At 49.1% G+C, this 27,950-nt stretch overlaps 1 protein-coding gene across 1 annotated transcript in view; it reads right to left on the bottom strand.

The window, feature by feature from the left end:
• Positions 1-6,828: 6,828 nt before the first annotated feature.
• Positions 6,829-27,950, bottom strand: part of LOC139402519 (propionyl-CoA carboxylase alpha chain, mitochondrial-like) — a 50,661-nt gene continuing 29,539 nt past the window's right edge. Inside the window, exons 17-21 of the mRNA XM_071146511.1 lie at positions 21,317-21,419; positions 17,657-17,809; positions 12,178-12,318; positions 10,819-10,896; positions 6,829-7,136 (exon numbers count right to left, since the gene is read on the bottom strand). Coding sequence (XP_071002612.1) covers positions 7,068-7,136; positions 10,819-10,896; positions 12,178-12,318; positions 17,657-17,809; positions 21,317-21,419 — 544 coding nt within the window. The 3' untranslated portion in view covers positions 6,829-7,067. The remainder of the gene's footprint in view (positions 7,137-10,818; positions 10,897-12,177; positions 12,319-17,656; positions 17,810-21,316; positions 21,420-27,950) is intronic.

The raw sequence follows: 27,950 nt of genomic DNA, 5'->3' as shown, positions 1-27,950 counted from the left end.
AGAGGGTGTTGTTGGAGTGAAAGCTGAAGAGCAGAACAGGGTGTTGTTGGAGTGAAAACTGAAGAGTAGCAGAGGGTGTTGTTGGAGTGAAAGCTGAAGAGCAGAACAGGGTGTTGTTGGAGTGAAAACTGAAGAGCAGCAGAGGGTGTTGTTGGAGTGAAAACTGAAGAGCAGAACAGGGTGTTGTTGGAGTGAAAACTGAAGAGCAGCAGAGGGTGTTGTTGGAGTGAAAACTGAAGAGTAGCAGAGGGTGTTGTTGGAGTGAAAGCTGAAGAGCAGAACAGGGTGTTGTTGGAGTGAAAACTGAAGAGCAGCAGAGGGTGTTGTTGGAGTGAAAACTGAAGAGTAGCAGAGGGTGTTGTTAGGGTGAAAACTGAAGAGCAGCAGAGGGTGTTGTTGGAGTGAAAACTGAAGAGTAGCAGAGGGTGTTGTTAGGGTGAAAACTGAAGAGTAGCAGAGGGTGTTGTTGGAGTGAAAACTGAAGAGCAGAACAGGGTGTTGTTGGAGTGAAAACTGAAGAGCAGCAGAGCGTGTTGTTGGAGTGAAAACTGAAGAGCAGAACAGGGTGTTGTTGGAGTGAAAACTGAAGAGCAGCAGAGGGTGTTGTTGGAGTGAAAACTGAAGAGCAGCAGAGGGTGTTGTTGGAGTGAAAGCTGAAGAGTAGCAGAGGGTGTTGTTAGGGTGAAAACTGAAGAGCAGAACAGGGTGTTGTTGGAGTGAAAACTGAAGAGCAGAACAGGGTGTTGTTGGAGTGAAAACTGAAGAGCAGCAGAGGGTGTTGTTGGAGTGAAAACTGAAGAGCAGCAGAGCGTGTTGTTGGAGTGAAAACTGAGGAGCAGCAGAGGGTGTTGTTGGAGTGAAAACTGAAGAGCAGCAGAGGGTGTTGTTGGAGTGAAAACTGAAGAGCAGAACAGGGTGTTGTTGGAGTGAAAACTGAAGAGTAGCAGAGGGTGTTGTTAGGGTGAAAACTGAAGAGTAGCAGAGGGTGTTGTTGGAGTGAAAGCTGAAGAGTAGCAGAGGGTGTTGTTAGGGTGAAAACTGAAGAGCAGAACAGGGTGTTGTTGGAGTGAAAACTGAAGAGCAGAACAGGGTGTTGTTGGAGTGAAAACTGAAGAGTAGCAGAGGGTGTTGTTGGAGTGAAAACTGAAAAGCAGCAGAGGGTGTTGTTGGAGTGAAAACTGAAGAGCAGAACAGGGTGTTGTTGGAGTGAAAACTGAAGAGCAGCAGAGGGTGTTGTTTGAATGGAACATAACGAGAGAAGAGACTGCTTTTCAGATGCTTCCTGATGTTTTTGGTTCTGAGTGAAGTACCTCCAATCAAAACAGTGTGCATCTGGTAACCATGACGATGCCCCCCCCCCCCAGCACCTACCTGACCCCTGAGTTAAGCCAACCACAGTGCTCTGTGAAAAGGACACCACATGCCTTCAGTCACTGAATACATTGTTCCACGGGGACATGCCTTCAGTGACTAAATACATTGTTCCACGGGGACATGCCTTCAGTCACTGAATACATTGTTCCACGGGGACATGCCTTCAGTCACTGAATACATTGTTCCACGGGGACATGCCTTCAGTCACTGAATACATTGTTCCACGGGGACATGCCTTCAGTCACTGAATACATTGTTCCACGGGGACATGCCTTCAGTCACTGAATACATTGTTCCACGGGGACATGCCTTCAGTCACTGAATACATTGTTCCACGGGGACATGCCTTCAGTCACTGAATACATTGTTCCACGGGGACATGCCTTCAGTCACTGAATACATTGTTCCACGGGGACATGCCTTCAGTCACTGAATACATTGTTCCACGGGGACATGCCTTCAGTCACTGAATACATTGTTCCACGGGGACATGCCTTCAGTCACTGAATACATTGTTCCACGGGGACATGCCTTCAGTCACTGAATACATTGTTCCACGGGGACATGCCTTCAGTCACTGAATACATTGTTCCACGGGGACATGCCTTCAGTCACTGAATACATTGTTCCACGGGGACATGCCTTCAGTCACTGAATACATTGTTCCACGGGGACATATTTAGTTTATGATTAGTAGAAATATGTTGAAGAAAACTGTTGAAATGTAAAAGAATGAATTTTATTCTGTGGTTCAGCTTGGGTACATCTGCGTCAGACCGTGTCGTTCAACATCGTTCCAATCATCTCTTTTTTTTATTACAAAATGAGCTCCAAACAACAAGTAGAAACACATCATGATTTAGAGGTGTAGGTCTACATTCCTTAAAGCCTGGCGTCTCATTCAGAGCTCTGCTGTACTGCGAGTCCTGATCTTTGAACTTTGACACCGAGCAGCCAATCTACTCCTTATATAGTGGACTACTTTGGGCCAGGGCCGTCTCAAGCTGTTCTGCCTTCAACAGGAGGTCATCAGTAGACTGAGTCCCAGATCTGTTTAGTCAACTACACATGACATGATGCCAATAGGAGTTGGCTTTACAGCACAAAACAGATCTGGGACTTCTGGTCGGGGGTTTCACCATTACAGTACATGTATCATCCTCAGTGTGGGATGGAAGCACCACACGCTGACAAGCAGCATCCTATGAAGTGCACTACTTTTGACCAGGGCCCATAGAGTGCCATTTGGGACATAAGCACAGGCAATATAGAACCAAAACCGATCTATAAGACCCACTGGGATGTATGAGGGAGAGCGAGTGTGTGGGGAGAGAGATCGATACATCCAGCCCCTCTACCAGTCCCTACAGTACGCCCAACCCCTCTACCAGTCCCTACAGTATGTCCAGCCCCTCTACCAGTCCCCACAGTACGCCCAGCCCCTCTACCAGTCCCTACAGTATGTCCCTCTACCAGTCCCCACAGTACTTCCAACCCCTCTACCAGTCCCTACAGTACGTCCAGTCCCTCTACCAGTCCCCACAGTATGTCCAGTCCCTCTACCAGTCCCCACAGTATGTCCAGTCCCTCTACCAGTCCCCACAGTACGTCCAGCCCCTCTACCAGTCCCTACAGTATGTCCCTCTACCAGTCCCCACAGTACTTCCAACCCCCCTACCAGTCCCTACAGTACGTCCAGTCCCTCTACCAGTCCCCACAGTACGTCCAGTCCCTCTACCAGTCCCCACAGTACGTCCAGTCCCTCTACCAGTCCCCACAGTATGTCCAGTCCCTCTACCAGTCCCCACAGTACGTCCAGCCCCTCTACCAGTCCCTACAGTACGTCCAGCCCCTCTACCAGTCCCTACAGTACGTCCAGCCCCTCTACCAGTCCCTACAGTACGTCCAGCCCCTCTACCAGTCCCTACAGTATGTCCCTCTACCAGTCCCCACAGTACTTCCAACCCCTCTACCAGTCCCTACAGTACGTCCAGCCCCTCTACCAGTCCCTACAGTACGTCCAGCCCCTCTACCAGTCCCTACAGTATGTCCCTCTACCAGTCCCTACAGTACGTCCAACCCCTCTACCAGTCCCCACAGTACTTCCAACCCCTCTACCAGTCCCTACAGTACGTCCAGTCCCTCTACCAGTCCCCACAGTACGTCCAGCCCCTCTACCAGTCCCTACAGTATGTCCCTCTACCAGTCCCCACAGTACGTCCAGTCCCTCTACCAGTCCCCACAGTATGTCCAGTCCCTCTACCAGTCCCCACAGTACGCCCAGTCCCTCTACCAGTCCCCACAGTACGTCCAGTCCCTCTACCAGTCCCCACAGTACGTCCAGTCCCTCTACCAGTCCCCACAGTACGTCCAGTCCCTCTACCAGTCCCTACAGTACGTCCAACCCCTCTACCAGTCCCCACAGTACGTCCAACCCCTCTACCAGTCCCCACAGTACGCCCAACCCCTCTACCAGTCCCCACAGTACGTCCAACCCCTCTACCAGTCCCCACAGTACGTCCAACCCCTCTACCAGTCCCCACAGTACGTCCAACCCCTCTACCAGTCCCCACAGTACGTCCAACCCCTCTACCAGTCCCCACAGTACGTCCAACCCCTCTACCAGTCCCCACAGTACGTCCAGCACCTCTACCAGTCCCTACAGTAAGTCCAACCCCTCTACCAGTCCCTACAGTGTGACCAGCCCCTCTACCAGTCCCCACAGTACGTCCAGTCCCTCTACCAGTCCCCACAGTACGTCCAGTCCCTCTACCAGTCCCTACAGTATTTAAAGAGTAACTTTCAAGACAAAAAACAGGATGTTTTAGGCTTAGTTATAGTGAAACACATCAACCCTGGTCTTCATTTTGACAGTTTGTTGCAAAAGTGATATATTCAGGTCTTTCAGTATTAAATCTAGCTCCTTGTCCCTAGTGGTTCAACTCTACCATTGACATGGTGATGTAGAGGCGCCCCTACGTCATCAAAGGGAGGGGTTCAGTAGGTAATCCACTCCCTTCTAGATGCAGGTTGTGGAGTGGGCCAATATATTTAGCATGATGCTTCCTTGAATACTGACGCTACACAACATACAAAAGGCAGTCAAGGCACATACCTGCACATGACCAAATTCAACGTTTTAGCTTACCGTTTCATACACATCAATCTGGTATACCAAGAAAAATACAAAATGATACGTATAGACAGTTGAAGTCGGATGTTTACATACACTTCGGTTGGAGTCATTAAAACTCGTTTTTCAACCACTCCACAAATTTCTTGTTAACAAACTATAGTTTTGGCAAGTTGGTTACGACATCTACTTTGTGCATGACACAAGTCATTTTTCCAATAATTGTTTAGAGACAGATTATTTCACTTATAATTCACTGTATTACAATTCCAGTGGGTCAGAAGTTTACATACACCAAGTTGACTGTGCTTTAAACAGCTTGGAACATTCCAGAAAATTATGTCATGGCTTTAGAAACTTCTGATAGGCTAATTGGTGTACCTGTGGATGTATTTCAAGGCCTACCTACAAACTCAGTGCCTCTTTGCTTGACATCATGGGAAAATCATGATGTCTGAGCCAAGACCTCAAAAAAAATTGTAGACCTCCACAAGTCTGGTTCATCCTTGGGAGCAATTTCCAAACGCCTGAAGGTACCACGTTCATCTGTACAAACAATAGTACACAAGTATAAACACCATGGGACCATGCAGCCGTCATACCAATCAGGAAGGTGACATGTTCTGTCTCCTAGAGATGAACGTACTTTAGTGCGAAAAGTGCAAAACAATCCCAGAACAACAGCAAAGGACCTTGTGAAGATGCTGGAGGAAAAGTATATATATCCACAGTAAAACGAGTCCTATATCGACATAACCTGAAAGGCCGCAAGGAAGAAGCCACTGCTCCAAAACCACCATAAAAAAGCAAGACTACAGTTTGCAACTGCACACGGGGACAAATATCGTACTTTCTGGAGAAATGTCCTCTGGTCTGATGAAACGAAAATAGAACTGTTTGGCCGTAATGACCATCGTTATGTTTGGAGGGAAAAGGGGGAGGCTTGCAAGCCGAAGAACACCATCGCAACCGTGAATCACGGGGGTGGCAGCATCATGTTGTGGGGGTGCTTTGCTGCGGGACGGACTGTTGCACTTCACAAAATAGATGGCATCATGAGGATGGAAAGTTATGTGGATATATTGAAGCAACATCTCCAGACATCAGTCAGGAAGTTAAATCTTGGTCGCAAATGGGTCTTCCAAATGGACAATGACCCCAAGCATACTTCCAAATTTGTGGAAAAATGGCTTAAGGACAACAAAGTCAAGGTATTGGAGTGGCCATCACAAAGCCCTGACCTCAATCCCATAGAAAATGTGTGGGCAGAACTGAAAAAGCGTGTGCGAGCAAGAAGGCCTACAAACCTGACTCAGTTACACCAGCTCCGTCAGGAGGAACGGGCCACAATTCACCCAACTTGTGGAAGGCTACCCGAAACATTTGACCCAGGTTAAACAATTTAAAGGCAATGCTACCAAATACTAATTGAGTGTATGTAAACTTCTGACCCACTGAGAATGCGATGAAATAAATAAAAGCTGAAATAAATCATTCTCTCTACTATTATTCTGACATTTCACATTCTTAAAATAAAGTGGTGATCCTAACGGACCTAAAACAGGGAATTTTTACTAGGATTAAATGTCAAGAATTGTGAAAAACTGAGTTAGAATGTATTTGGCTGAAGGTGTGTGTAAACTTCCCACTTCAACTGTATTCGTAGCTACATCCATCGTAACAAGAAATAGATGACAGTGGTCATGTTAACTTGACTGATTGGTGACTCTGCTACAGTTGGCTCATAGTTCAATGGTTGTGAGTTCTAATCCCAACTGGGGAAGATTGATTTTTTTCTTCAAATCCTTTATTTCATATATTCATCCCGTGACCACACACACACACTTCTAATTCTGAAAAGTGAAAGGATACTTGTGAGAGGGGTCGCCCTGGTAGTAGTTGTAGGTTTCCATACAGTACCCAAGACCAGTCTGTGTTAATTTGACCATTGGAAAAAAGAGATACTGTGTAAATACTGCAATGTGGTTTGGATTGAGTTGAGCTCCTTCATTTACAAGGTGATGATTGCCCTTTCCTCCCAACACAATACCGCAGTAAATATGAGTCCACATTTCAACTATTCAACATTTCAACTCTGATACACAAGTGTTTCATTACGTTGAAATGAGAGGCGCTAGCCTGGTCCCAGACGTCCAGGCAAAATGGCACAAACAGATCTGAGACCAGGCTAGTGAGGAAGAACATTACACATGATTAGTGACATGTAGCTAAGTGATATATACAGTATTCATCATATTTAACAGGACAATGCTCCTTTCAGAGACTGAAGGCACTAAAACAGGTCCACAGCGTCCATCTTGTTTTTCATTTTTTTTCAGAGGAAAATTCCTAGAATGAGCGAATCCCAGAAGCCAATACTGGAGAGTGTAGCCTACATCAGAACAAAACAACAAGGAGAGACTGGGGAACGGTCCATCTAGTCTACTAGTATCCTGTTCATTCCTTTGTCCCAGAATTCCTTCAACCGGACTTCGAAGCCAATCCCTGACGAGCGAGGTCAGAGGTGGGAGGGCAGAGGTTAGAGGTCGTAGGTTAGATCCTACTCCAGTTGGACCAGAAGGTCTCCCTCTCCAACCGTCTCTCCTGCTTTACAGTGGACACTCTTCACCTGGGAGGGAACCACAGAAAGGTCTGTTGTCATAGAAACGAGCCGTCTGACTGCCGTCTGACTGTGGTGATGTGTAGAGGAAAGTAATTCAGTGTGTGTGGTAATGTTGTAGTGTAGGTTAGTGTAATGGGGGGGTGGTAATGTGTTGTAGTGTAGGTTAGTGTAATGGGGGTGTGGTAATGTAGTAGTGTAGGTTGGTGTAATGGGGGGGGGGGGTGGTAATGTGTTGTAGTGTAGGTTAGTGTAATGGGGGGGTGGTAATGTAGTAGTGTAGGTTAGTGTAATGGGGGGGTGGTAATGTAGTAGTGTAGGTTAGTGTAATGGGGGGGTGGTAATGTAGTAGTGTAGGTTAGTGTAATGGGGGGGTGGTAATGTAGTAGTGTAGGTTAGTGTAATGGGGGGGTAATGTGTTGTAGAGTAGGCTAGTGTAATGGGGGGTAATGTGTTGTAGAGTAGGCTAGTGTAATGGGGGGGTAATGTGTTGTAGAGTAGGCTAGTGTAATGGGGGGTAATGTGTTGTAGTGTAGGTTAGTGTAATGGGGGGTAATGTAGTAGTGTAGGCTAGTGTAATGGGGGGTAATGTGTTGTAGTGTAGGTTAGTGTAATGGGGGGGTAATGTGTTGTAGTGTAGGTTAGTGTAATGGGGGGTAATGTAGTAGTGTAGGCTAGTGTAATGGGGGGTAATGTGTTGTAGTGTAGGTTAGTGTAATGGGGGGGTAATGTGTTGTAGTGTAGGTTAGTGTAATGGGGGGTAATGTGTTGTAGTGTAGGTTAGTGTAATGGGGGGGTAATGTGTTGTAGTGTAGGTTGGTGTAATGGGGGGGTAATGTGTTGTAGTGTAGGTTGGTGTAATGGGGGGGTAATGTGTTGTAGTGTAGGTTAGTGTAATGGGGGGGTAATGTGTTGTAGTGTAGGTTAGTGTAATGGGGGGGTAATGTGTTGTAGTGTAGGTTAGTGTAATGGGGGGGTAATGTGTTGTAGTGTATGTTGGTGTAATGGGGGGGTAATGTGTTGTAGTGTAGGTTGGTGTAATGGGGGGGTAATGTGTTGTAGTGTAGGTTGGTGTAATGGGGGGGTAATGTGTTGTAGTGTAGGTTAGTGTAATGGGGGGGGTAATGTGTTGTAGTGTAGGTTGGTGTAATGGGGGGGTAATGTGTTGTAGTGTAGGTTAGTGTAATGGGGGGGTAATGTGTTGTAGTGTAGGTTAGTGTAATGGGGGGGTAATGTGTTGTAGTGTAGGTTAGTGTAATGGGGGGGTAATGTGTTGTAGTGTAGGTTAGTGTAATGGGGGGGTAATGTGTTGTAGTGTAGGTTGGTGTAATGGGGGGGTAATGTGTTGTAGTGTAGGTTAGTGTAATGGGGGGGGGTAATGTGTTGTAGTGTAGGTTGGTGTAATGGGGGGGTAATGTGTTGTAGTGTAGGTTAGTGTAATGGGGGGGTAATGTGTTGTAGTGTAGGTTGGTGTAATGGGGGGGTAATGTGTTGTAGTGTAGGTTAGTGTAATGGGGGGGTAATGTGTTGTAGTGTAGGTTGGTGTAATGGGGGGGTAATGTGTTGTAGTGTAGGTTAGTGTAATGGGGGGGTAATGTGTTGTAGTGTAGGTTGGTGTAATGGGGGTGTAATGTGTTGTAGTGTAGGTTAGTGTAATGGGGGGGTAATGTGTTGTAGTGTAGGTTGGTGTAATGGGGGGGTGTGGTAATGTGTTGTAGTGTAGGTTAGTGTAATGGGGGTGTGTGGTAATGTGTTGTAGTGTAGGTTAGTGTAATGGGGGGGTGTGGTAATGTGTTGTAGTGTAGGTTAGTGTAATGGGGGGGTAATGTGTTGTAGTGTAGGTTGGTGTAATGGGGGGGTGTGGTAATGTGTTGTAGTGTAGGTTAGTGTAATGGGGGGGTAATGTGTTGTAGTGTAGGTTAGTGTAATGGGGGGGTAATGTGTTGTAGTGTAGGTTGGTGTAATGGGGGGGTGTGGTAATGTGTTGTAGTGTAGGTTAGTGTAATGGGGGGGTAATGTGTTGTAGTGTAGGTTAGTGTAATGGGGGGTGTGGTAATGTAGTAGTGTAGGTTAGTGTAATGGGGGTGTGTGGTAATGTGTTGTAGTGTGAGGTAATGTAGTAGTGTAGGTTAGTGTAATGGGGGTGTGTGGTAATGTGTTGTAGTGTGAGGTAATGTAGTAGTGTAGGTTAGTGTAATGGGGGTGTGTGGTAATGTGTTGTAGTGTGAGGTAATGTAGTAGTGTAGGTTAGTGTAATGGGGGTGTGTGGTAATGTGTTGTAGTGTGAGGTAATGTAGTGGTGTAGGTTAGTGTAATGGGGGTGTGTGGTAATGTGTTGTAGTGTGTGTTAAGGTAGTAGTGTAGGTTAGTGTAATGGGGGTGTGTGGTAATGTGTTGTAGTGTGTGGTAATGTAGTAGTGTAGGTTAGTGTAATGGGGGTGTGTGGTAATGTGTTGTAGTGTGAGGTAATGTAGTAGTGTAGGTTAGTGTAATGGGGGTGTGTGGTAATGTGTTGTAGTGTGAGGTAATGTAGTAGTGTAGGTTAGTGTAATGGGGGTGTGTGGTAATGTGTTGTAGTGTGAGGTAATGTAGTAGTGTAGGTTAGTGTAATGGGGGTGTGTGGTAATGTGTTGTAGTGTGAGGTAATGTAGTAGTGTAGGTTAGTGTAATGGGGGTGTGTGGTAATGTGTTGTAGTGTGAGGTAATGTAGTAGTGTAGGTTAGTGTAATGGGGGTGTGTGGTAATGTGTTGTAGTGTGAGGTAATGTAGTAGTGTAGGTTAGTGTAATGGGGGTGTGTGGTAATGTGTTGTAGTGTGAGGTAATGTAGTAGTGTAGGTTAGTGTAATGGGGGTGTGTGGTAATGTGTTGTAGTGTGAGGTAATGTAGTAGTGTAGGTTAGTGTAATGGGGGTGTGTGGTAATGTGTTGTAGTGTGAGGTAATGTAGTAGTGTAGGTTAGTGTAATGGGGGTGTGTGGTAATGTGTTGTAGTGTAGGTTAGTGTAATGGGGGGGTGTGGTAATGTGTTGTAGTGTAGGTTAGTGTAATGGGGGTGTGTGGTAATGTAGTGTAGGTTAGTGTAATGGGGGTGTGTGGTAATGTGTTGTAGTGTAGGTTAGTGTAGGTTAGTGTAATGGGGGGGTGTGGTAATGTGTTGTAGTGTAGGTTGGTGTAATGGGGGGGGTGGTAATGTGTTGTAGTGTAGGTTAGTGTAATGGGGGGGTGTGGTAATGTGTTGTAGTGTAGGTTGGTGTAATGGGGGGGGGGGGGGGGTGGTAATGTGTTGTAGTGTAGGTTGGTGTAATGGGGGGAGGTGTAATGGGGAGGGGTGGTAATGTGTTGTAGTGTAGGTTAGTGTAATGGGGGTGTGGTAATGTGTTGTAGTGTAGGTTAGTGTAATGGGGGGGTGTGGTAATGTGTTGTAGTGTAGGTTGGTGTAATGGGGGGGGGGGGGGGGGTAATGTGTTGTAGTGTAGGTTAGTATAATGGGGGGGGGTGGTAATGTGTTTTAGTGTAGGTTGGTGTAATGGGGGGAGGTGTAATGGGGAGGGGTGGTAATGTGTTGTAGTGTAGGTTAGTGTAATGGGGGTGTGGTAATGTGTTGTAGTGTAGGTTAGTGTAATGGGGGGGTGTGGTAATGTGTTGTAGTGTAGGTTGGTGTAATGGGGGGGGAGGGTGTCCATTGGCCTGACCTTGGCAGCTTTAGCAGCAATCAAGCTGTTCTGCATCTTCATGGCCTCGATCACACAGATCTCCTGGCCTTCAGCCACCTGGGGAACAACAATACATCATTACTACATACAATGATGTAGCGTCTATAGCATGACTCACTCCACACAGACAGACAGATGCATTGACTCACTCCACACAGACAGACAGACAGATGCATTGACTCACTCCACACAGACAGACAGACAGATGCATTAACTGGCGCCAGACGCCACATGCAATATTGATAAACCAGCATTCCATCTCCATCATTGAGTGCTGATTTACAAGGTTAAATCATTGATGGATGAGGAGGTGAAACTAATATCCAGCAACAACATGTATGTAACAACTAATGTCCAGCAACATGTATGTAACATGTAACAACTAATATCCAGCAACATGTGTGTAACATGTAACAACTAATATCCAGCAACATGTATGTAACAACTAATATCCAGCAACAACATGTATGTAACATGTAAAAACTAATATCCAGCAACAACATGTATGTAACATGTAACAACTAATATCCAGCAACATGTATGTAACATGTAACAACTAATATCCAGCAACAACATGTATGTAACATGTAACAACTAATATCCAGCAACATGTATGTAACATGTAACAACTAATATCCAGCAACATGTATGTAACAACTAATATCCAGCAACAACATGTATGTAACATGTAACAACTAATATCCAGCAACATGTATGTAACATGTAACAACTAATATCCAGCAACAACGTGTATGTAACATGTAACTAATATCCAGCAACATGTGTGTAACATGTAACAACTAATATCCAGCAACATGTATGTAACATGTAACAACTAATATCCAGCAACATGTATGTAACAACTAATATCCAGCAACAACATGTATGTAACATGTAACAACTAATATCCAGCAACAACATGTATGTAACATGTAACAACTAATATCCAGCAACATGTATGTAACATGTAACAACTAATATCCAGCAACAACATGTATGTAACATGTAACAACTAATATCCAGCAACAACATGTATGTAACATGTAACAACTAATATCCAGCAACAACATGCATGTAACAACTAATATCCAGCAACAACATGTATGTAACAACTAATGTCCAGCAGCAACATGTATGTAACATGTAACATGTCCTCCACATCATCTCCAGGCTTGACAGACACCACAAAGTCACCACAGATCCAGGCATGACGCTACCGCTCTGTTCAGGATGCTCTGTTCAGGATGCTCTACGTACCAGGCATGACGCTACCGCTCTGTTCAGGATGTACTAGTGTCTCGGATCTATGTGGATTCTATGTAACATGTACGTTCTTACCACGTCTCCAGGTTTGACAGACACGGCGACCACGGAGCCAGGCATCGGAGAACGCAGGATGCTGCTGGTGTCTTCTGGAACCTTCTCAGGCATGTGAGCGCTCAGTGTGGATACCAGCTGACTGAGAACACGCACCTTAAACTGAACACACAAGAGACAGAGGTCGGGGGTCAATTCACAGTTATCAATTCATTACATATACAAGTCTACAAAGTAGGCCCATGTTGTAAAACTAATGAAAGAAAAATAAAGATGAACAACACTCCACATTCATTATTCTGAAACTCCTATTGTGTTGATGCTGTTCTCCTTGGGTCCACCGGGTGGCAGCACCCAACATCATTCGTGTCAGTCTATATCCCTGTCCCTGGCTTAGTGAATCAATACTACTGCTACTACTGCATTACTGCTACTACTGCATTACCGTCAGTGGGTTCATTCATCAGGCTATTTCATGCCAATCCTTTAATTAGCTCATGAGGCTAATTTATGTCTTACACATAGCTAGCACTGAGTGGCTGGTTTCTCCCTCGTTAAGAGTTGAAACTTCACGAAGCAGCAGGCCTAATAAATATAACAGCCAACAGTCGCTTGGCGCCGGGCAACGAGGTGAGACCGGAGAGTGGTAGGGAGGAGGGAGGGAGGGAGAGGTACAATACATATTTGCTGGTAGATATCTGTTGTGTGGTGCGATTCAATGAGCAGCTGGATACTGAAGTTTGATAACAGCTTGATAACAAAATACCTTCCTAACTCTGTCCTTTTATACAGAACAAAAATATAAACACAACATGTAAAGTGTTGGTCCCATGTTTCATACGCTGAAATAAAATATCCCAGAACTGTTGCCAGAGTGTTCATTTCTCTACCATAAGCCGCCTCCAACATCATTTTGGAGAATTTGGCAGTACATTCTACATTTTTTTACTTTTGAGTAATTTAGCAGATGGTCTTATCAGAGCGACTTACAGTGAGTGCATACATTTCCATATTCCCCGTGGGAATTGAACCCACAACCCTGGCGTTGCAAGCGTCATGCTCTACCAAATGAGCCACACGGGACACAGCAGTACGTCCAACCTGCCTCACAACCGCAGACCATGTGTAACCACGCCAGCCCAGGACCTCCACATCCGGCTTCTTCACCTGCGAGATCATCGGAGACCAGCCACCCGGACAGCTGATGAAAATGTGGGTTTTGCACAACCAAAGAATTTCTGCTCAAACTGTCAGAAACCGTCTCAGGGAAGCTCATCTGTGTGCTCGCCATCCTCACCAGGGTCTTGGCCTGACTGCAGTTTGGCGTCGTCACCGACTTCAGTGGGTAAAACGCTCACCTTCGATGACCACTGGCACGCTGGATGAATCTCGGTTTCAATTGAACCCGGCAGACGGCAGACAGGGTGTATGGCGTTGTGTGGGTGAGCAGTTTGCTGAACATTGTGAACAGTGTGCTCCATGGTGGCGGTGGGGTTATGGTACGGGCAGGTTTAAGCTACGGACAAAGAACACAATTGCAATTGCAACACAATTGCATTTTATTGATGTCAATTTGAATGATACTGTGAGGAGGTCCTGAGGTCCATTGTCCTGCTATTCATTCGCCACCATCACCTCATGTTTCAGCATGATAATGCAAACTCCATGTCGCAAGGATCCGTACACAATTCCTGGAAGCTGAAAATGTCCCAGCATTGTCCTGGTTTATCACTGGTCTAGGCTAGGGGGGGCATTGCCCTGGTTTATCACTGGTCTAGGCTAGGGGGGGCATTGTCCTGGTTTATCACTGGTCTAGGCTAAGTGGAGCATTGTCCTGGTTTATCACTGGTCTAGGCTAAGTGGAGCATTGTCCTGGTTTATCACTGGTCTAGACTAGGTGGAGCATTGCCCTGGCTTATCACTGGTCTAGACTAGGTGGAGCATTGTCCTGGTTTATCACTGGTCTAGACTAGGTGGAGCATTGTCCTGGTTTATCACTGGTCTAGGCTAGGTGGAGCATTGTCCTGGTTTATCACTGGTCTAGGCTAGGGGGGGCATTGTCCTGGTTTATCACTGGTCTAGGCTAAGTGGAGCATTGTCCTGGTTTATCACTGGTCTAGGCTAAGTGGAGCATTGTCCTGGTTTATCACTGGTCTAGACTAGGTGTAGCATTGCCCTGGCTTAACACTGGTCTAGGCTAGGTGGAGCATTGTCCTGGTTTATCACTGGTCTAGACTAGGTGGAGCATTGTCCTGGTTTATCACTGGTCTAGACTAGGTGTAGCATTGTCCTGGTTTATCACTGGTCTAGACTAGGTGTAGCATTGTCCTGGTTTATCACTGGTCTAGACTAGGGGGGCATTGTCCTGGTTTATCACTGGTCTAGGCTAGGGGGGGCATTGTCCTGGCTTATCACTGGTCTAGACTAGGGGGGGCATTGTCCTGGTTTATCACTGGTCTAGACTAGGGGGGGCATTGTCCTGGCTTAACACTGGTCTAGGCTAGGGGGGGCATTGTCCTGGCTTAACACTGGTCTAGGCTAGGTGGAGCATTGTCCTGGTTGACTTGGTAGGTCCCAGTCACACTACTAGTAGCCGGTCCCAGTCACACTACTAGTAGACGGTCCCAGTCACACTACTAGTAGCCGGTCCCAGTCACACTACTAGTAGCCGGTCCCAGTCACACTACTAGTAGCCGGTCCCAGTCACTGACCTGTATATGAAGGTCACAGTACAATAACATTAGGAAGCCACCCACCATGTTAATGACCTCATGCATCCTTGTTTGTTTACCTTCCTCACCCCTGGAACCCTGCCCTCATAAGACTGTATTTAGCGGACACACACACACACACACACACACACACACACACACACACACACACACACACACACACACACACACACACACACACACACACACACACACACACACACACACACACACACACACACACACACACACACACACACACACACACACACACACACACACACACACACACACACACAGGTCATCCTCTTCACAACGCCATCAAAGTGACTGGCCGGGGTACCCCCAAAGGACACCCCCAAACAAACAGCCATTGATTCCCAAGGCCGACAATCCCTTGTTGGAAAACCAGGAGTGGGGAGGGAAAACCAAGCTGGACTCGTAAATCAGGGCAGGAATCCGGAGCGTCAGGAGTGTGGGGAATGGGAGCGTTGGGATGGCCTGGGGAAATGAAGGCTTCGACAGGATTTCTTCCCAGGAAACAACAGTAACTAACAGCCCTCATATTGCCCCCGTTGACTGTCACCCCAGTTCAGATACAGGTCAACCAACCAGGTTAACTAGGTGTTGATCTGTAACCAGCCTGGTAACTAGGTGTTGTTCTGTAACCAGCCTGGTAACTAGGTGTTGATCTGTAACCAGCCTGGTAACTAGGTGTTGTTCTGTAACCAGCCTGGTAACTAGGTGTTGTTCTGTAACCAGCCTGGTAACTAGGTGTTGTTCTGTAACCAGCCTGGTAACTAGGTGTTGTTCTGAAACCAGCCTGGTAACTAGGTGTTGTTCTGTAACCAACCGTACTAAAGGTCTATTCAACTCCAGCCTGGTAACTATGTGTTGTTCTGTAACCAGCCTGGTAACTAGGTGTTGTTCTGTAACCAGCCTGGTAACTAGGTGTTGATCTGTAACAAGCCTGGTAACTAGGTGTTGTTCTGTAACCAGCCTGGTAACTAGGTGTTGTTCTGAAACCAGCCTGGTAACTAGGTGTTGTTCTGTAACCAACCGTACTAAAGGTCTATTCAACTCCAGCCTGGTAACTAGGTGTTGTTCTGTAACCAGCCTGGTAACTAGGTGTTGGTCTGTAACCAGCCTGGTAACTAGGTGTTGGTCTGCAACAAGCCTGGTAACTAGGTGTTGGTCTGTAACCAGCCTGGTAACTAGGTGTTGTTCTGGTAACTAGGTGTTGTTCTGTAACCAGCCTGGTAACTAGGTGTTGGTCTGTAACCAGCCTGGTAACTAGGTGTTGGTCTGCAACCAGCCTGGTAACTTGGTGTTGGTCTGTAACCAGCCTGGTAACTTGGTGTTGTTCTGTAACCAGCCTGGTAACTAGGTGTTGGTCTGTAACCAGCCTGGTAACTAGGTGTTGGTCTGTAACCAGCCTGGTAACTAGGTGTTGGTCTGTAACCAGCCTGGTAACTAGGTGTTGGTCTGTAACCAGCCTGGTAACTTGGTGTTGTTCTGTAACCAGCCTGGTAACTAGGTGTTGGTCTGTAACCAGCCTGGTAACTAGGTGTTGTTCTGTAACCAGCCTGGTAACTAGGTGTTGGTCTGTAACCAGCCTGGTAACTAGGTGTTGTTCTGTAACCAGCCTGGTAACTAGGTGTTGTTCTGTAACCAGCCTGGTAACTAGGTGTTGTTCTGTAACCAGCCTGGTAACTAGGTGTTGTTCTGAAACCAGCCTGGTAACTAGGTGTTGTTCTGTAACCAACCGTACTAAAGGTCTATTCAACTCCAGCCTGGTAACTAGGTGTTGGTCTGTAACCAGCCTGGTAACCAGGTGTTGTTCTGTAACCAGCCTGGTAACTAGGTGTTGTTCTGTAACCAGCCTGGTAACTAGGTGTTGGTCTGTAACCAGCCTGGTAACTAGGTGTTGTTCTGTAACCAGCCTGGTAACTAGGTGTTGTTCTGTAACCAGCCTGGTAACTAGGTGTTGTTCTGTAACCAGCCTGGTAACTAGGTGTTGTTCTGAAACCAGCCGTACTAAAAGGTCTATTCAACTCCAGGCCTGGAGGGCAACAGGAGACTGGTTTCTTTTCCAGATGGTTATTAATGTTATTGAACCCTGTACTACTGAGGGACTCCATATCCCCAGCTAGACTAGAACATACCCAGGATGAGCTAGACTAGAACATACCCAGGATGAGCTAGACTGGAACATACCCAGGAGGAGTGAGAGCTAAGGGATACAGGGGGACACAGTGGTCTTCTATGTCCTCAGGAGAGGAAGCCTGGAAGCAGCTCAGCAGGGGTGTCTCCTCCTCTCCAACACAAATACAGAATCCTCCAGCTGACGCAGCAGTGGACAGGACAGAGGTACTTACTGAGCCACTCATCAACCTCCTCCCAACCCCCCCCATGCCCGATCAGACCCCCACGGCCCAGCCCCAGGTCCCTAAAGGAGGAAAGGGAAGTGATGTCGCCCCGTGACAAGTTCCTGTGGAGCCCACCCCCCCAGGGTGTGAGCAGCACAGAGCCGTTTATAGCTGGCTCCTTTCAAAGCCTCTGATACATAACGGATGGTCTTCTCTTCCTGACATTCTGTGTAGTGCGGGGGTCTGGGGGGTATTGGGGGGTCTGGGACTAGGCTGGATGGGGATGTGTAGGCGGGGAACTGACGACGACTTGGATCGACAGATAAGAGGAACGTCACTAAATGTGTGTACATACACGAAAAACATACACACGACCACTAAGACACAAGATTCATACATTCACCAGAATGAATGACTCACCTGTGTGCCCAGGTACTGTAGAGTGATGTCTCCTCCTGCGTCTCTAGACAGACACTGTAGAACCCTGGGGGTTCTGTTGATGGTGACAGGCAGCAGGGCTGAGGCCAGGTTCCACTCTCCACTAACCTCCACCGTAACTCCATCCACCTCCACCTGCCAGGGGGGCCAGAGGGTCATTTCATTACTACACTCTACTTATTATTCTGATACAAGACATTTGCTTCCCATGTGGAGAGACTGCAGTTTGATATGCTGGAAGAGACAGTCTGCAGCCTGACAGCAGGAGGAGCAGCTATGTTGAACCACTTGGGAAAATAACAGCATCAGATAGTACTGTTGGGCAGAGGAGACACCCAGTATCCACTACTAGAGGACAGGGGAGAGACCCAGTATCCACTACTAGAGGACAGGGGAGACACCCAGTATCCACTACTAGAGGACCAGGGAGACACCCAGTATCCACTACTAGAGGATAGGACCAGGGAAAGACCCAGTATCCACTACTAGAGGACCAGGGAGAGACCCAGTATCCACTACTAGAGGACCAGGGAGAGACCCAGTATCCACTACTAGAGGACCAGGGAGAGACCCAGTATCCACTACTAGAGGAGAGGACCAGGGAAAGACCCAGTATCCACTACTAGAGGACCAGGGAAAGACCCAGTATCCACTACTAGAGGAGAGGACCAGGGAAAGACCCAGTATCCACTACTAGAGGAGAGGACCAGGGACAGACCCAGTATCCACTACTAGAGGAGAGGACCAGGGACAGACCCAGTATCCACTACTAGAGGAGAGGACCAGGGACAGACCCAGTATCCACTACTAGAGGAGAGGACCAGGGAGAGACCCAGTATCCACTACTAGAGGAGAGGACCAGGGAGAGACCCAGTATCCACTACTAGAGGACCAGGGAAAGACCCAGTATCCACTACTAGAGGACCAGGGAGAGACCCAGTATCCACTACTAGAGGACCAGGGAAAGACCCAGTATCCACTACTAGAGGACCAGGGAGAGACCCAGTATCCACTACTAGAGGAGAGGACCAGGGAAAGACCCAGTATCCACTACTAGAGGACCAGGGAGAGACCCAGTATCCACTACTAGAGGACCAGGGAGAGACCCAGTATCCACTACTAGAGGACCAGGGAGAGACCCAGTATCCACTACTAGAGGACCAGGGAGAGACCCAGTATCCACTACTAGAGGACCAGGGAGAGACCCAGTATCCACTACTAGAGGACCAGGGAAAGACCCAGTATCCACTACTTGAGTACCAGGGAAAGACCCAGTATCCACTACTAGAGGAGAGGACCAGGGACAGACCCAGTATCCACTACTAGAGGAGAGGACCAGGGACAGATCCAGAATCCACTACTAGAGGACCAGGGAGAGACCCAGTATCCACTACTAGAGGACCAGGGAGAGACCCAGTATCCACTACTAGAGGACCAGGGAGAGACCCAGTATCCACTACTAGAGGACCAGGGAGAGACCCAGTATCCACTACTAGAGGACCAGGGAGAGACCCAGTATCCACTACTAGAGGACCAGGGAGAGACCCAGTATCCACTACTAGAGGACCAGGGAGAGACCCAGTATCCACTACTAGAGGACCAGGGAGAGACCCAGTATCCACTACTAGAGGACCAGGGAGACACCCAGTATCCACTACTAGAGGACCAGGGAGAGACCCAGTATCCACTACTAGAGGACCAGGGAGAGACCCAGTATCCACTACTAGAGGACCAGGGAAAGACCCAGTATCCACTACTAGAGGACCAGGGAAAGACCCAGTATCCACTACTAGAGGACCAGGGAGAGACCCAGTATCCACTACTAGAGGATAGGACCAGGGAGAGACCCAGTATCCACTACTAGAGGAGAGGACCAGGGAGAGACCCAGTATCCACTACTAGAGGACCAGGGAAAGACCCAGTATCCACTACTAGAGGACCAGGGAGAGACCCAGTATCCACTACTAGAGGAGAGGACCAGGGAGAGACCCAGTATCCACTACTAGAGGAGAGGACCAGGGATAGACCCAGTATCCACTACTAGAGGAGAGGACCAGGGAGAGACCCAGTATCCACTACTAGAGGACCAGGGAAAGACCCAGTATCCACTACTAGAGGACCAGGGAGAGACCCAGTATCCACTACTAGAGGACCAGGGAAAGACCCAGTATCCACTACTAGAGGACCAGGGAGAGACCCAGTATCCACTACTAGAGGAGAGGACCAGGGAAAGACCCAGTATCCACTACTAGAGGACCAGGGAGAGACCCAGTATCCACTACTAGAGGACCAGGGAAAGACCCAGTATCCACTACTAGAGGACCAGGGAGAGACCCAGTATCCACTACTAGAGGAGAGGACCAGGGAAAGACCCAGTATCCACTACTAGAGGACCAGGGAGAGACCCAGTATCCACTACTAGAGGACCAGGGAGAGACCCAGTATCCACTACTAGAGGACCAGGGAGAGACCCAGTATCCACTACTAGAGGACCAGGGAGAGACCCAGTATCCACTACTAGAGGACCAGGGAGAGACCCAGTATCCACTACTAGAGGACCAGGGAAAGACCCAGTATCCACTACTAGAGGATAGGACCAGGGAAAGACCCAGTATCCACTACTAGAGGACCAGGGAGAGACCCAGTATCCACTACTAGAGGATAGGACCAGGGAAAGGACACAGCACCCAGCACCAGTCGTTCCTCTCCTGGGGGGTACTGGCCCCTAGTTTGATGTGTGGTTCAGTGGTTCTGGGTGACCAGGAGAGGCTGATTAGGAGCACATGTTATCATGGTTCAAGGAAAACAACCCACCAGACCAGGGACTGCAGGTGTCTAAACACCCAGCCACCGAGTGATGTCTGTCGGCCAGGACAACCCCTCCTCCCCCTCACCACCTGGACCTCCATTCAAGCCCCCTCACAGAGAGAAGGGCCGGCAGCCTTCATTCACTCTACCAAACCACAGGGATATATAGTGGGGTCCCAAATGATTGACACCATGATAAATTATCAGCAAAAATGACTGTATAAAACATATAACTCTGAGTTATATTGTTTGCTCAAATAAATGGGAAAAGTATATTATTTTATACTAATACAATAGTTTTTTTTATTAACAAGTCTTTTTTTTAATCTCTAAAAAGGTTAGGGGTCAAGATGATTGACACCTCTGTTTTCAATACTTCACCTTGCGAGGATACCAGTAACGAGCCTTTCTCTAAAATGTTTTAGGAGAACACATTAGGAGGGATCTTGGACCGTTCCTCCATACAGAATCCTTCCAGATCTTTGATATCCTTCGTCTGGTCTTATCAACTGCCCTCTTCAATTCAACAGGTTTTCACCGGGTTTGGAGGAACGGTATTGGAATGTGTTAAAAACAGTCCATAATGTTGATCCCTACCTTTGAGTAAAAAACTAAAAATAACTTGTTAAACAAAATGTCTTTCTCTGAGTAATTATATTAGTATAAAATAATATAAATTCCCCTTTTTGTTGCATAAAATAGATCTCAGTATTTAAATGATTTACCTTTTACAGCTTTTTGCTCATCTTTATCAAGGGTGTCAATAATTTCGGACCCCACTGTGTGTGTGTGTGTGTGTGTGTGTGTGTGTGTGTGTGTGTGTGTGTCGCTCACAGTGAACGTGGATCCAGAGCGTGACACAGCGACCGTGTGGCTTCCCTTCTCCAACTCCACACACAGCTCCCACTGCCTCTGCTCCTGGGGGGTGGTGGACACCCTGAAACACACACACACACCACTTTCCCATTAGTATCAGTCTCAGAGAGCTATTCTCTGAGGGTCAGAGGAAGCTGTATAAACAGAGTCAGCTCCTCCACTGACTGACAGCTGCCTCCTCTCTCTCCCGACACCAGAGACCAGTCTGCTGCTCTGTTACAAAGCTGAACCAAGGAGATCCCAGCCAGCTGACCTCTCAGACAACCTTCCGAACACAACTTCTATTAACAAAGACACTTGAAATGAGCATGGTATAAATTAACATCAACTGCTCCAAAACATACAAGTTTAGCTTTTGAACCAGAAATTCTAAAGATATAAATGTTTATAAAATGTTGATGGCTAACTATAGTGTTGAGGCTTTACTGATCATGCTCTCTGGAACACTCCACTGTAGAAGGATCTGTCTGGTTTATCCCTGCTCTGAGAGAGAGGAAGGGGGAGGGGTGGGGGAGGGAGGGAGGGAGGGAGGAGACAGGAGGGAGGGAAGGAGGGAAGAGGAAGGGGGGGTGAGGGAGGGAGGAGACAGGAGGGGTGAGAGGAGGAGAGAGAGGAGGGAGGGAGGGAGGGAGGGAGGGAGGGAGGGAGGGAGGGAGGGAGGGAGGGAGGGAGGGAGGGAGGGAGGGAGGGAGGGAGGGAGGGAGGGAGGGAGGGAGGGAGGGAGGGAGGGAGGGAGGGAGGAGGGGTGAGGGGTGAGGGAGGAGGGGTGAGGGAGGAGAGAGGAAGGAGGGGTGAGGGACGAGAGAGGAAGGAGGGGTGAGGGACGAGAGAGGAAGGAGGGGTGAGGGACGAGAGAGGAAGGAGGGGTGAGGGAGGGAGGAGACAGGAGGGGGGAGGGAGGAGACAGGAGGGGGGAGGGAGGAGACAGGAGGGGGGAGGGAGGAGAGAGGAAGGGGGTGAGGGAGGGTGGAGACAGGAGGGGTGAGAGGAGGAGAGAGATGAGGGGTGAGAGGAGGAGAGAGATGAGGGGTGAGGGAGGAGAGAGGAGACAGGAGGGGTGAGGAAGAGGGAGGGGTGAGGGAGGGAGGAGACAGGAGGAGAGAGGAGGGGTGAGGGAGGAGGAGACAGGAGGGGTGAGGGAGGGAGGAGACAGGAGGGGTGAGGGAGGAGAGAGGAAGAGGGAGGGGTGAGGGAGGAGAGAGGAAGAGGGAGGGGTGAGGGAGGGAGGAGACAGGAGAGAGGAGGGGTGAGGGAGGAGGAGACAGGAGGGGTGAGGGAGGGAGGAGACAGGAGGGGTGAGGGAGGAGAGAGGAAGAGGGAGGGGTGAGGGAGGGATGAGACAGGAGGGGTGAGGGAGGAGAGAGGAAGAGGGACGGGTGAGGGAGGGATGAGACAGGAGGGGTGAGGGAGGGAAGAGACAGGAGGGGTGAGGGAGGAGAGAGGAAAGGGGGTTGAGGGAGGGAGGAGACAGGAGGGGGGAGGGAGGAGGAGAGAGGAGGAGACAAGAGGGGTGAGGGAGGAGGAGACAGGAGGGGTGAGGGAGGAGAGAGGAAGAGGTGAGGGAGGAGAGAGGAAGAGGTGAGGGAGGGAGGAGACAGGAGGAGACAGGAGGGGTGAGGGAGGAGAGAGGAAGAGGGAGGGGTGAGGGAGGGATGAGACAGGAGGGGTGAGGGAGGAGAGAGGAAAGGGGGGGTGAGGGAGGGAGGAGACAGGATGGGGGAGGGAGGAGGAGAGAGGAGGAGACAGGAGGGAGGGAAGGAGGGAAGAGGAAGGGGGGGTGAGGGAGGGAGGAGACAGGAGGGGTGAGAGGAGGAGAGAGAGGAGGGAGGGAGGGAGGGAGGGAGGGGTGAGGGAGGAGAGAGGAAGGAGGGGTGAGGGACGAGAGAGGAAGGAGGGGTGAGGGACGAGAGAGGAAGGAGGGGTGAGGGACGAGAGAGGAAGGAGGGGTGAGGGAGGGAGGAGACAGGAGGGGGGAGGGAGGAGACAGGAGGGGGGAGGGAGGAGACAGGAGGGGGGAGGGAGGAGAGAGGAAGGGGGTGAGGGAGGGTGGAGACAGGAGGGGTGAGAGGAGGAGAGAGATGAGGGGTGAGAGGAGACAGGAGGGGTGAGGAAGAGGGAGGGGTGAGGGAAGGAGGAGACAGGAGGAGAGAGGAGGGGTGAGGGAGGAGGAGACAGGAGGGGTGAGGGAGGGAGGAGACAGGAGGGGTGAGGGAGGAGAGAGGAAGAGGGAGGGGTGAGGGAGGAGAGAGGAGACAGGAGGGGTGAGGGAGGAGAGAGGAAGAGGGTGGGGTGAGGGAGGGAGGAGACAGGAGAGAGGAGGGGTGAGGGAGGAGGAGACAGGAGGGGTGAGGGAGGGAGGAGACAGGAGGGGTGAGGGAGGAGAGAGGAAGAGGGAGGGGTGAGGGAGGGATGAGACAGGAGGGGTGAGGGAGGAGAGAGGAAGAGGGACGGGTGAGGGAGGGATGAGACAGGAGGGGTGAGGGAGGGAAGAGACAGGAGGGGTGAGGGAGGAGAGAGGAAAGGGGGTTGAGGGAGGGAGGAGACAGGAGGGGGGAGGGAGGAGGAGAGAGGAGGAGACAAGAGGGGTGAGGGAGGAGGAGACAGGAGGGGTGAGGGAGGAGAGAGGAAGAGGTGAGGGAGGAGAGAGGAAGAGGTGAGGGAGGGAGGAGACAGGAGGAGACAGGAGGGGTGAGGGAGGAGAGAGGAAGAGGGAGGGGTGAGGGAGGGATGAGACAGGAGGGGTGAGGGAGGAGAGAGGAAAGGGGGGGTGAGGGAGGGAGGAGACAGGATGGGGGAGGGAGGAGGAGAGAGGAGGAGACAGGAGGGGTGAGGGAGGAGAGAGGAAGGGGGAGGGAGGGAGGAGAGAGGAAGGGGGAGGGAGGGACGAGACAGGAGGGGTGAGGTTGTACTTCCGGCGCCGACAGAGATGGCCGCCTCGCTTCGCGTTCCTAGGAAACTATGCAGTTTTTTGTTTTTTTACGTGTTATTTCTTACATTAGTACCCCAGGTCATCTTAGGTTTCATTACATACAGTCGAGAAGAACTACTGAATATAAGATCAGCATCAACTCACCATCAGTACGACCAAGAATATGTTTTTCGCGACGCGGATCCTGTGTTCTGCCTTACAAACAGGACAACGGAGTGGATCCTATGCAGCGACCCAAAAAAACGACTCCGAAAGAGAGGGAAACGAGGCGGTCTTCTGGTCAGACTCCGGAGACGGGCACAGCGCGCACCACTCCCTAGCATTCTTCTTGCCAATGTCCAGTCTCTTGACAACAAGGTTGATGAAATCCGAGCAAGGGTAGCATTCCAGAGGGACATCAGAGACTGTAACGTTCTTTGCTTCACGGAAACGTGGCTTACTGGAGAGACGCTCTCCGAAGCGGTGCAGCCAAAAGGTTTCTCCACGCATCGCGCAGACAGGAAAAAACATCTTTCTGGTAAAAAGAGGGGCGGGGGCGTATGCCTTATGACTAACGTGACATGGTGCGATGAAAGAAACATACAGGAACTCAAATCCTTCTGTTCACCTGATTTAGAATTCCTCACAATCAAATGTAGACCGCATTATCTACCAAGAGAATTCTCTTCGATTATAATCACAGCCGTATATATCCCCCCCCAAGCAGACACATCGATGGCTCTGAACGAACTTTATTTAACTCTCTGCAAACTGGAAACAATTTATCCGGAGGCTGCATTCATTGTAGCTGGGGATTTTAACAAGGCTAATCTGAAAACAAGACTCCCCAAATTTTATCAGCATATCGATTGCGCAACCAGGGGAGGAAAGACCTTGGACCATTGTTACTCTAACTTCCGCGACGCATATAAGGCCCTGCCCCGCCCCCCTTTCGGAAAAGCTGACCACGACTCCATTTTGTTGATCCCTGCCTACAGACAGAAACTAAAACAAGAGGCTCCCACGCTGAGGTCTGTCCAACGCTGGTCCGACCAAGCTGACTCCACACTCCAAGACTGCTTCCATCACGTGGACTGGGAGATGTTTCGTATTGCGTCAGATAACAACATTGACGAATACGCTGATTCGGTGTGCGAGTTCATTAGAACGTGCGTTGAAGATGTCGTTCCCATAGCAACGATTAAAACATTCCCTAACCAGAAACCGTGGATTGATGGCAGCATTCGTGTGAAACTGAAAGCGCGAACCACTGCTTTTAATCAGGGCAAGGTGTCTGGTAACATGACCGAATACAAACAGTGCAGCTATTCCCTCCGCAAGGCTATCAAACAAGCTAAGCGCCAGTACAGAGACAAAGTAGAATCTCAATTCAACGGCTCAGACACAAGAGGCATGTGGCAGGGTCTACAGTCAATCACGGACTACAGGAAGAAACCCAGCCCAGTCACGGACCAGGATGTCTTGCTCCCAGGCAGACTAAATAACTTTTTTGCCCGCTTTGAGGACAATACAGTGCCACTGACACGGCCTGCAACGAAAACATGCGGTCTCTCCTTCACTGCAGCCGAGGTGAGTAAGACATTTAAACGTGTTAACCCTCGCAAGGCTGCAGGCCCAGATGGCATCCCCAGCCGCGCCCTCAGAGCATGCGCAGACCAGCTGGCCGGTGTGTTTACGGACATATTCAATCAATCCCTATACCAGTCTGCTGTTCCCACATGCTTCAAGAGGGCCACCATTGTTCCTGTTCCCAAGAAAGCTAAGGTAACTGAGCTAAATGACTACCGCCCCGTAGCACTCACATCCGTCATCATGAAGTGCTTTGAGAGACTAGTCAAGGACCATATCACCTCCACCCTACCTGACACCCTAGACCCACTCCAATTTGCTTACCGCCCAAATAGGTCCACAGACGATGCAATCTCAACCACACTGCACACTGCCCTAACCCATCTGGACAAGAGGAATACCTATGTGAGAATGCTGTTCATCGACTACAGCTCGGCATTCAACACCATAGTACCCTCCAAGCTCGTCATCAAGCTCGAGACCCTGGGTCTCGACCCCGCCCTGTGCAACTGGGTACTGGACTTCCTGACGGGCCGCCCCCAGGTGGTGAGGGTAGGCAACAACATCTCCTCCCCGCTGATCCTCAACACTGGGGCCCCACAAGGTTGCGTTCTGAGCCCTCTCCTGTACTCCCTGTTCACCCACGACTGCGTGGCCACGCACGCCTCCAACTCAATCATCAAGTTTGCGGACGACACAACAGTGGTAGGCTTGATTACCAACAACGATGAGACGGCCTACAGGGAGGAGGTGAGGGCCCTCGGAGTGTGGTGTCAGGAAAACAACCTCACACTCAACGTCAACAAAACTAAGGAGATGATTGTGGACTTCAGGAAACAGCAGAGGGAACACCCCCCTATCCACATCGATGGAACAGTAGTGGAGAGGGTAGCAAGTTTTAAGTTCCTCGGCATACACATCACAGACAAACTGAATTGGTCCACTCACACAGACAGCATCGTGAAGAAGGCGCAGCAGCGCCTCTTCAACCTCAGGAGGCTGAAGAAATTCGGCTTGTCACCAAAAGCACTCACAAACTTCTACAGATGCACAATCGAGAGCATCCTGGCGGGCTGTATCACCGCCTGGTATGGCAACTGCACCGCCCTCAACCGTAAGGCTCTCCAGAGGGTAGTGAGGTCTGCACAACGCATCACCGGGGGCAAACTACCTGCCCTCCAGGACACCTACACCACCCGATGTCACAGGAAGGCCATAAAGATCATCAAGGACATCAACCACCCGAGCCACTGCCTGTTCACCCCGCTATCATCCAGAAGGCGAGGTCAGTACAGGTGCATCAAAGCTGGGACCGAGAGACTGAAAAACAGCTTCTATCTCAAGGCCATCAGACTGTTAAACAGCCACCACTAACACTGAGTGGCTGCTGCCAACACACTGACACTGACTCAACTCCAGCCACTTTAATAATGGGAATTGATGGGAAATGATGTAAATATATCACTAGCCACTTTAAACAATGCTACCTTATATAAATGTTACTTACCCTACATTATTCATCTCATATGCATACGTATATACTGTACTCTATATCATCGACGGTATCCTTATGTAATACATGTATCACTAGCCACTTTATACTATACTATGCCACTTTGTTTACATACTCATCTCATTTGTACATACTGTACCCGATACCATCTACTGTATCTTGCCTATGCTGCTCTGTACCATCACTCATTCATATATCCTTATGTACATATTCTTTATCCCCTTACACTGTGTACAAGACAGTAGTTTTGGAATTGTTAGTTAGATTACTTGTTATTACTGCATTGTCGGAACTAGAAGCACAAGCATTTCGCTACACTCGCATTAACATCTGCTAACCATGTGTATGTGACAAATAAAATTTGATTTGATTTTGATTTGATTTGATTTGATTTTTTTTGAGGGAGGAGAGAGGAAGGGGGGGTGAGGGAGGAGAGAGGATGGGGGAGGAGTGAGGAGACAGGAGGGGTGAGGGAGGAGGAGACAGGAGGGGTGAGGGAGGAGGAGACAGGAGGGGTGAGGGAGGAGGAGACAGGAGGGGTGAGGGAGGAGGAGACAGGAGGGGTGAGGGAGAGAGGAGGA

The sequence above is a fragment of the Oncorhynchus clarkii genome, unplaced genomic scaffold (genome assembly GCF_045791955.1).
Source record: "Oncorhynchus clarkii lewisi isolate Uvic-CL-2024 unplaced genomic scaffold, UVic_Ocla_1.0 unplaced_contig_8910_pilon_pilon, whole genome shotgun sequence".
Taxonomy (NCBI): Eukaryota; Metazoa; Chordata; class Actinopteri; order Salmoniformes; family Salmonidae; genus Oncorhynchus; species Oncorhynchus clarkii.
The sequence above is the reverse complement of the archived record's forward strand: the minus strand, read 5'-3'. Positions and strand labels throughout refer to the sequence as shown.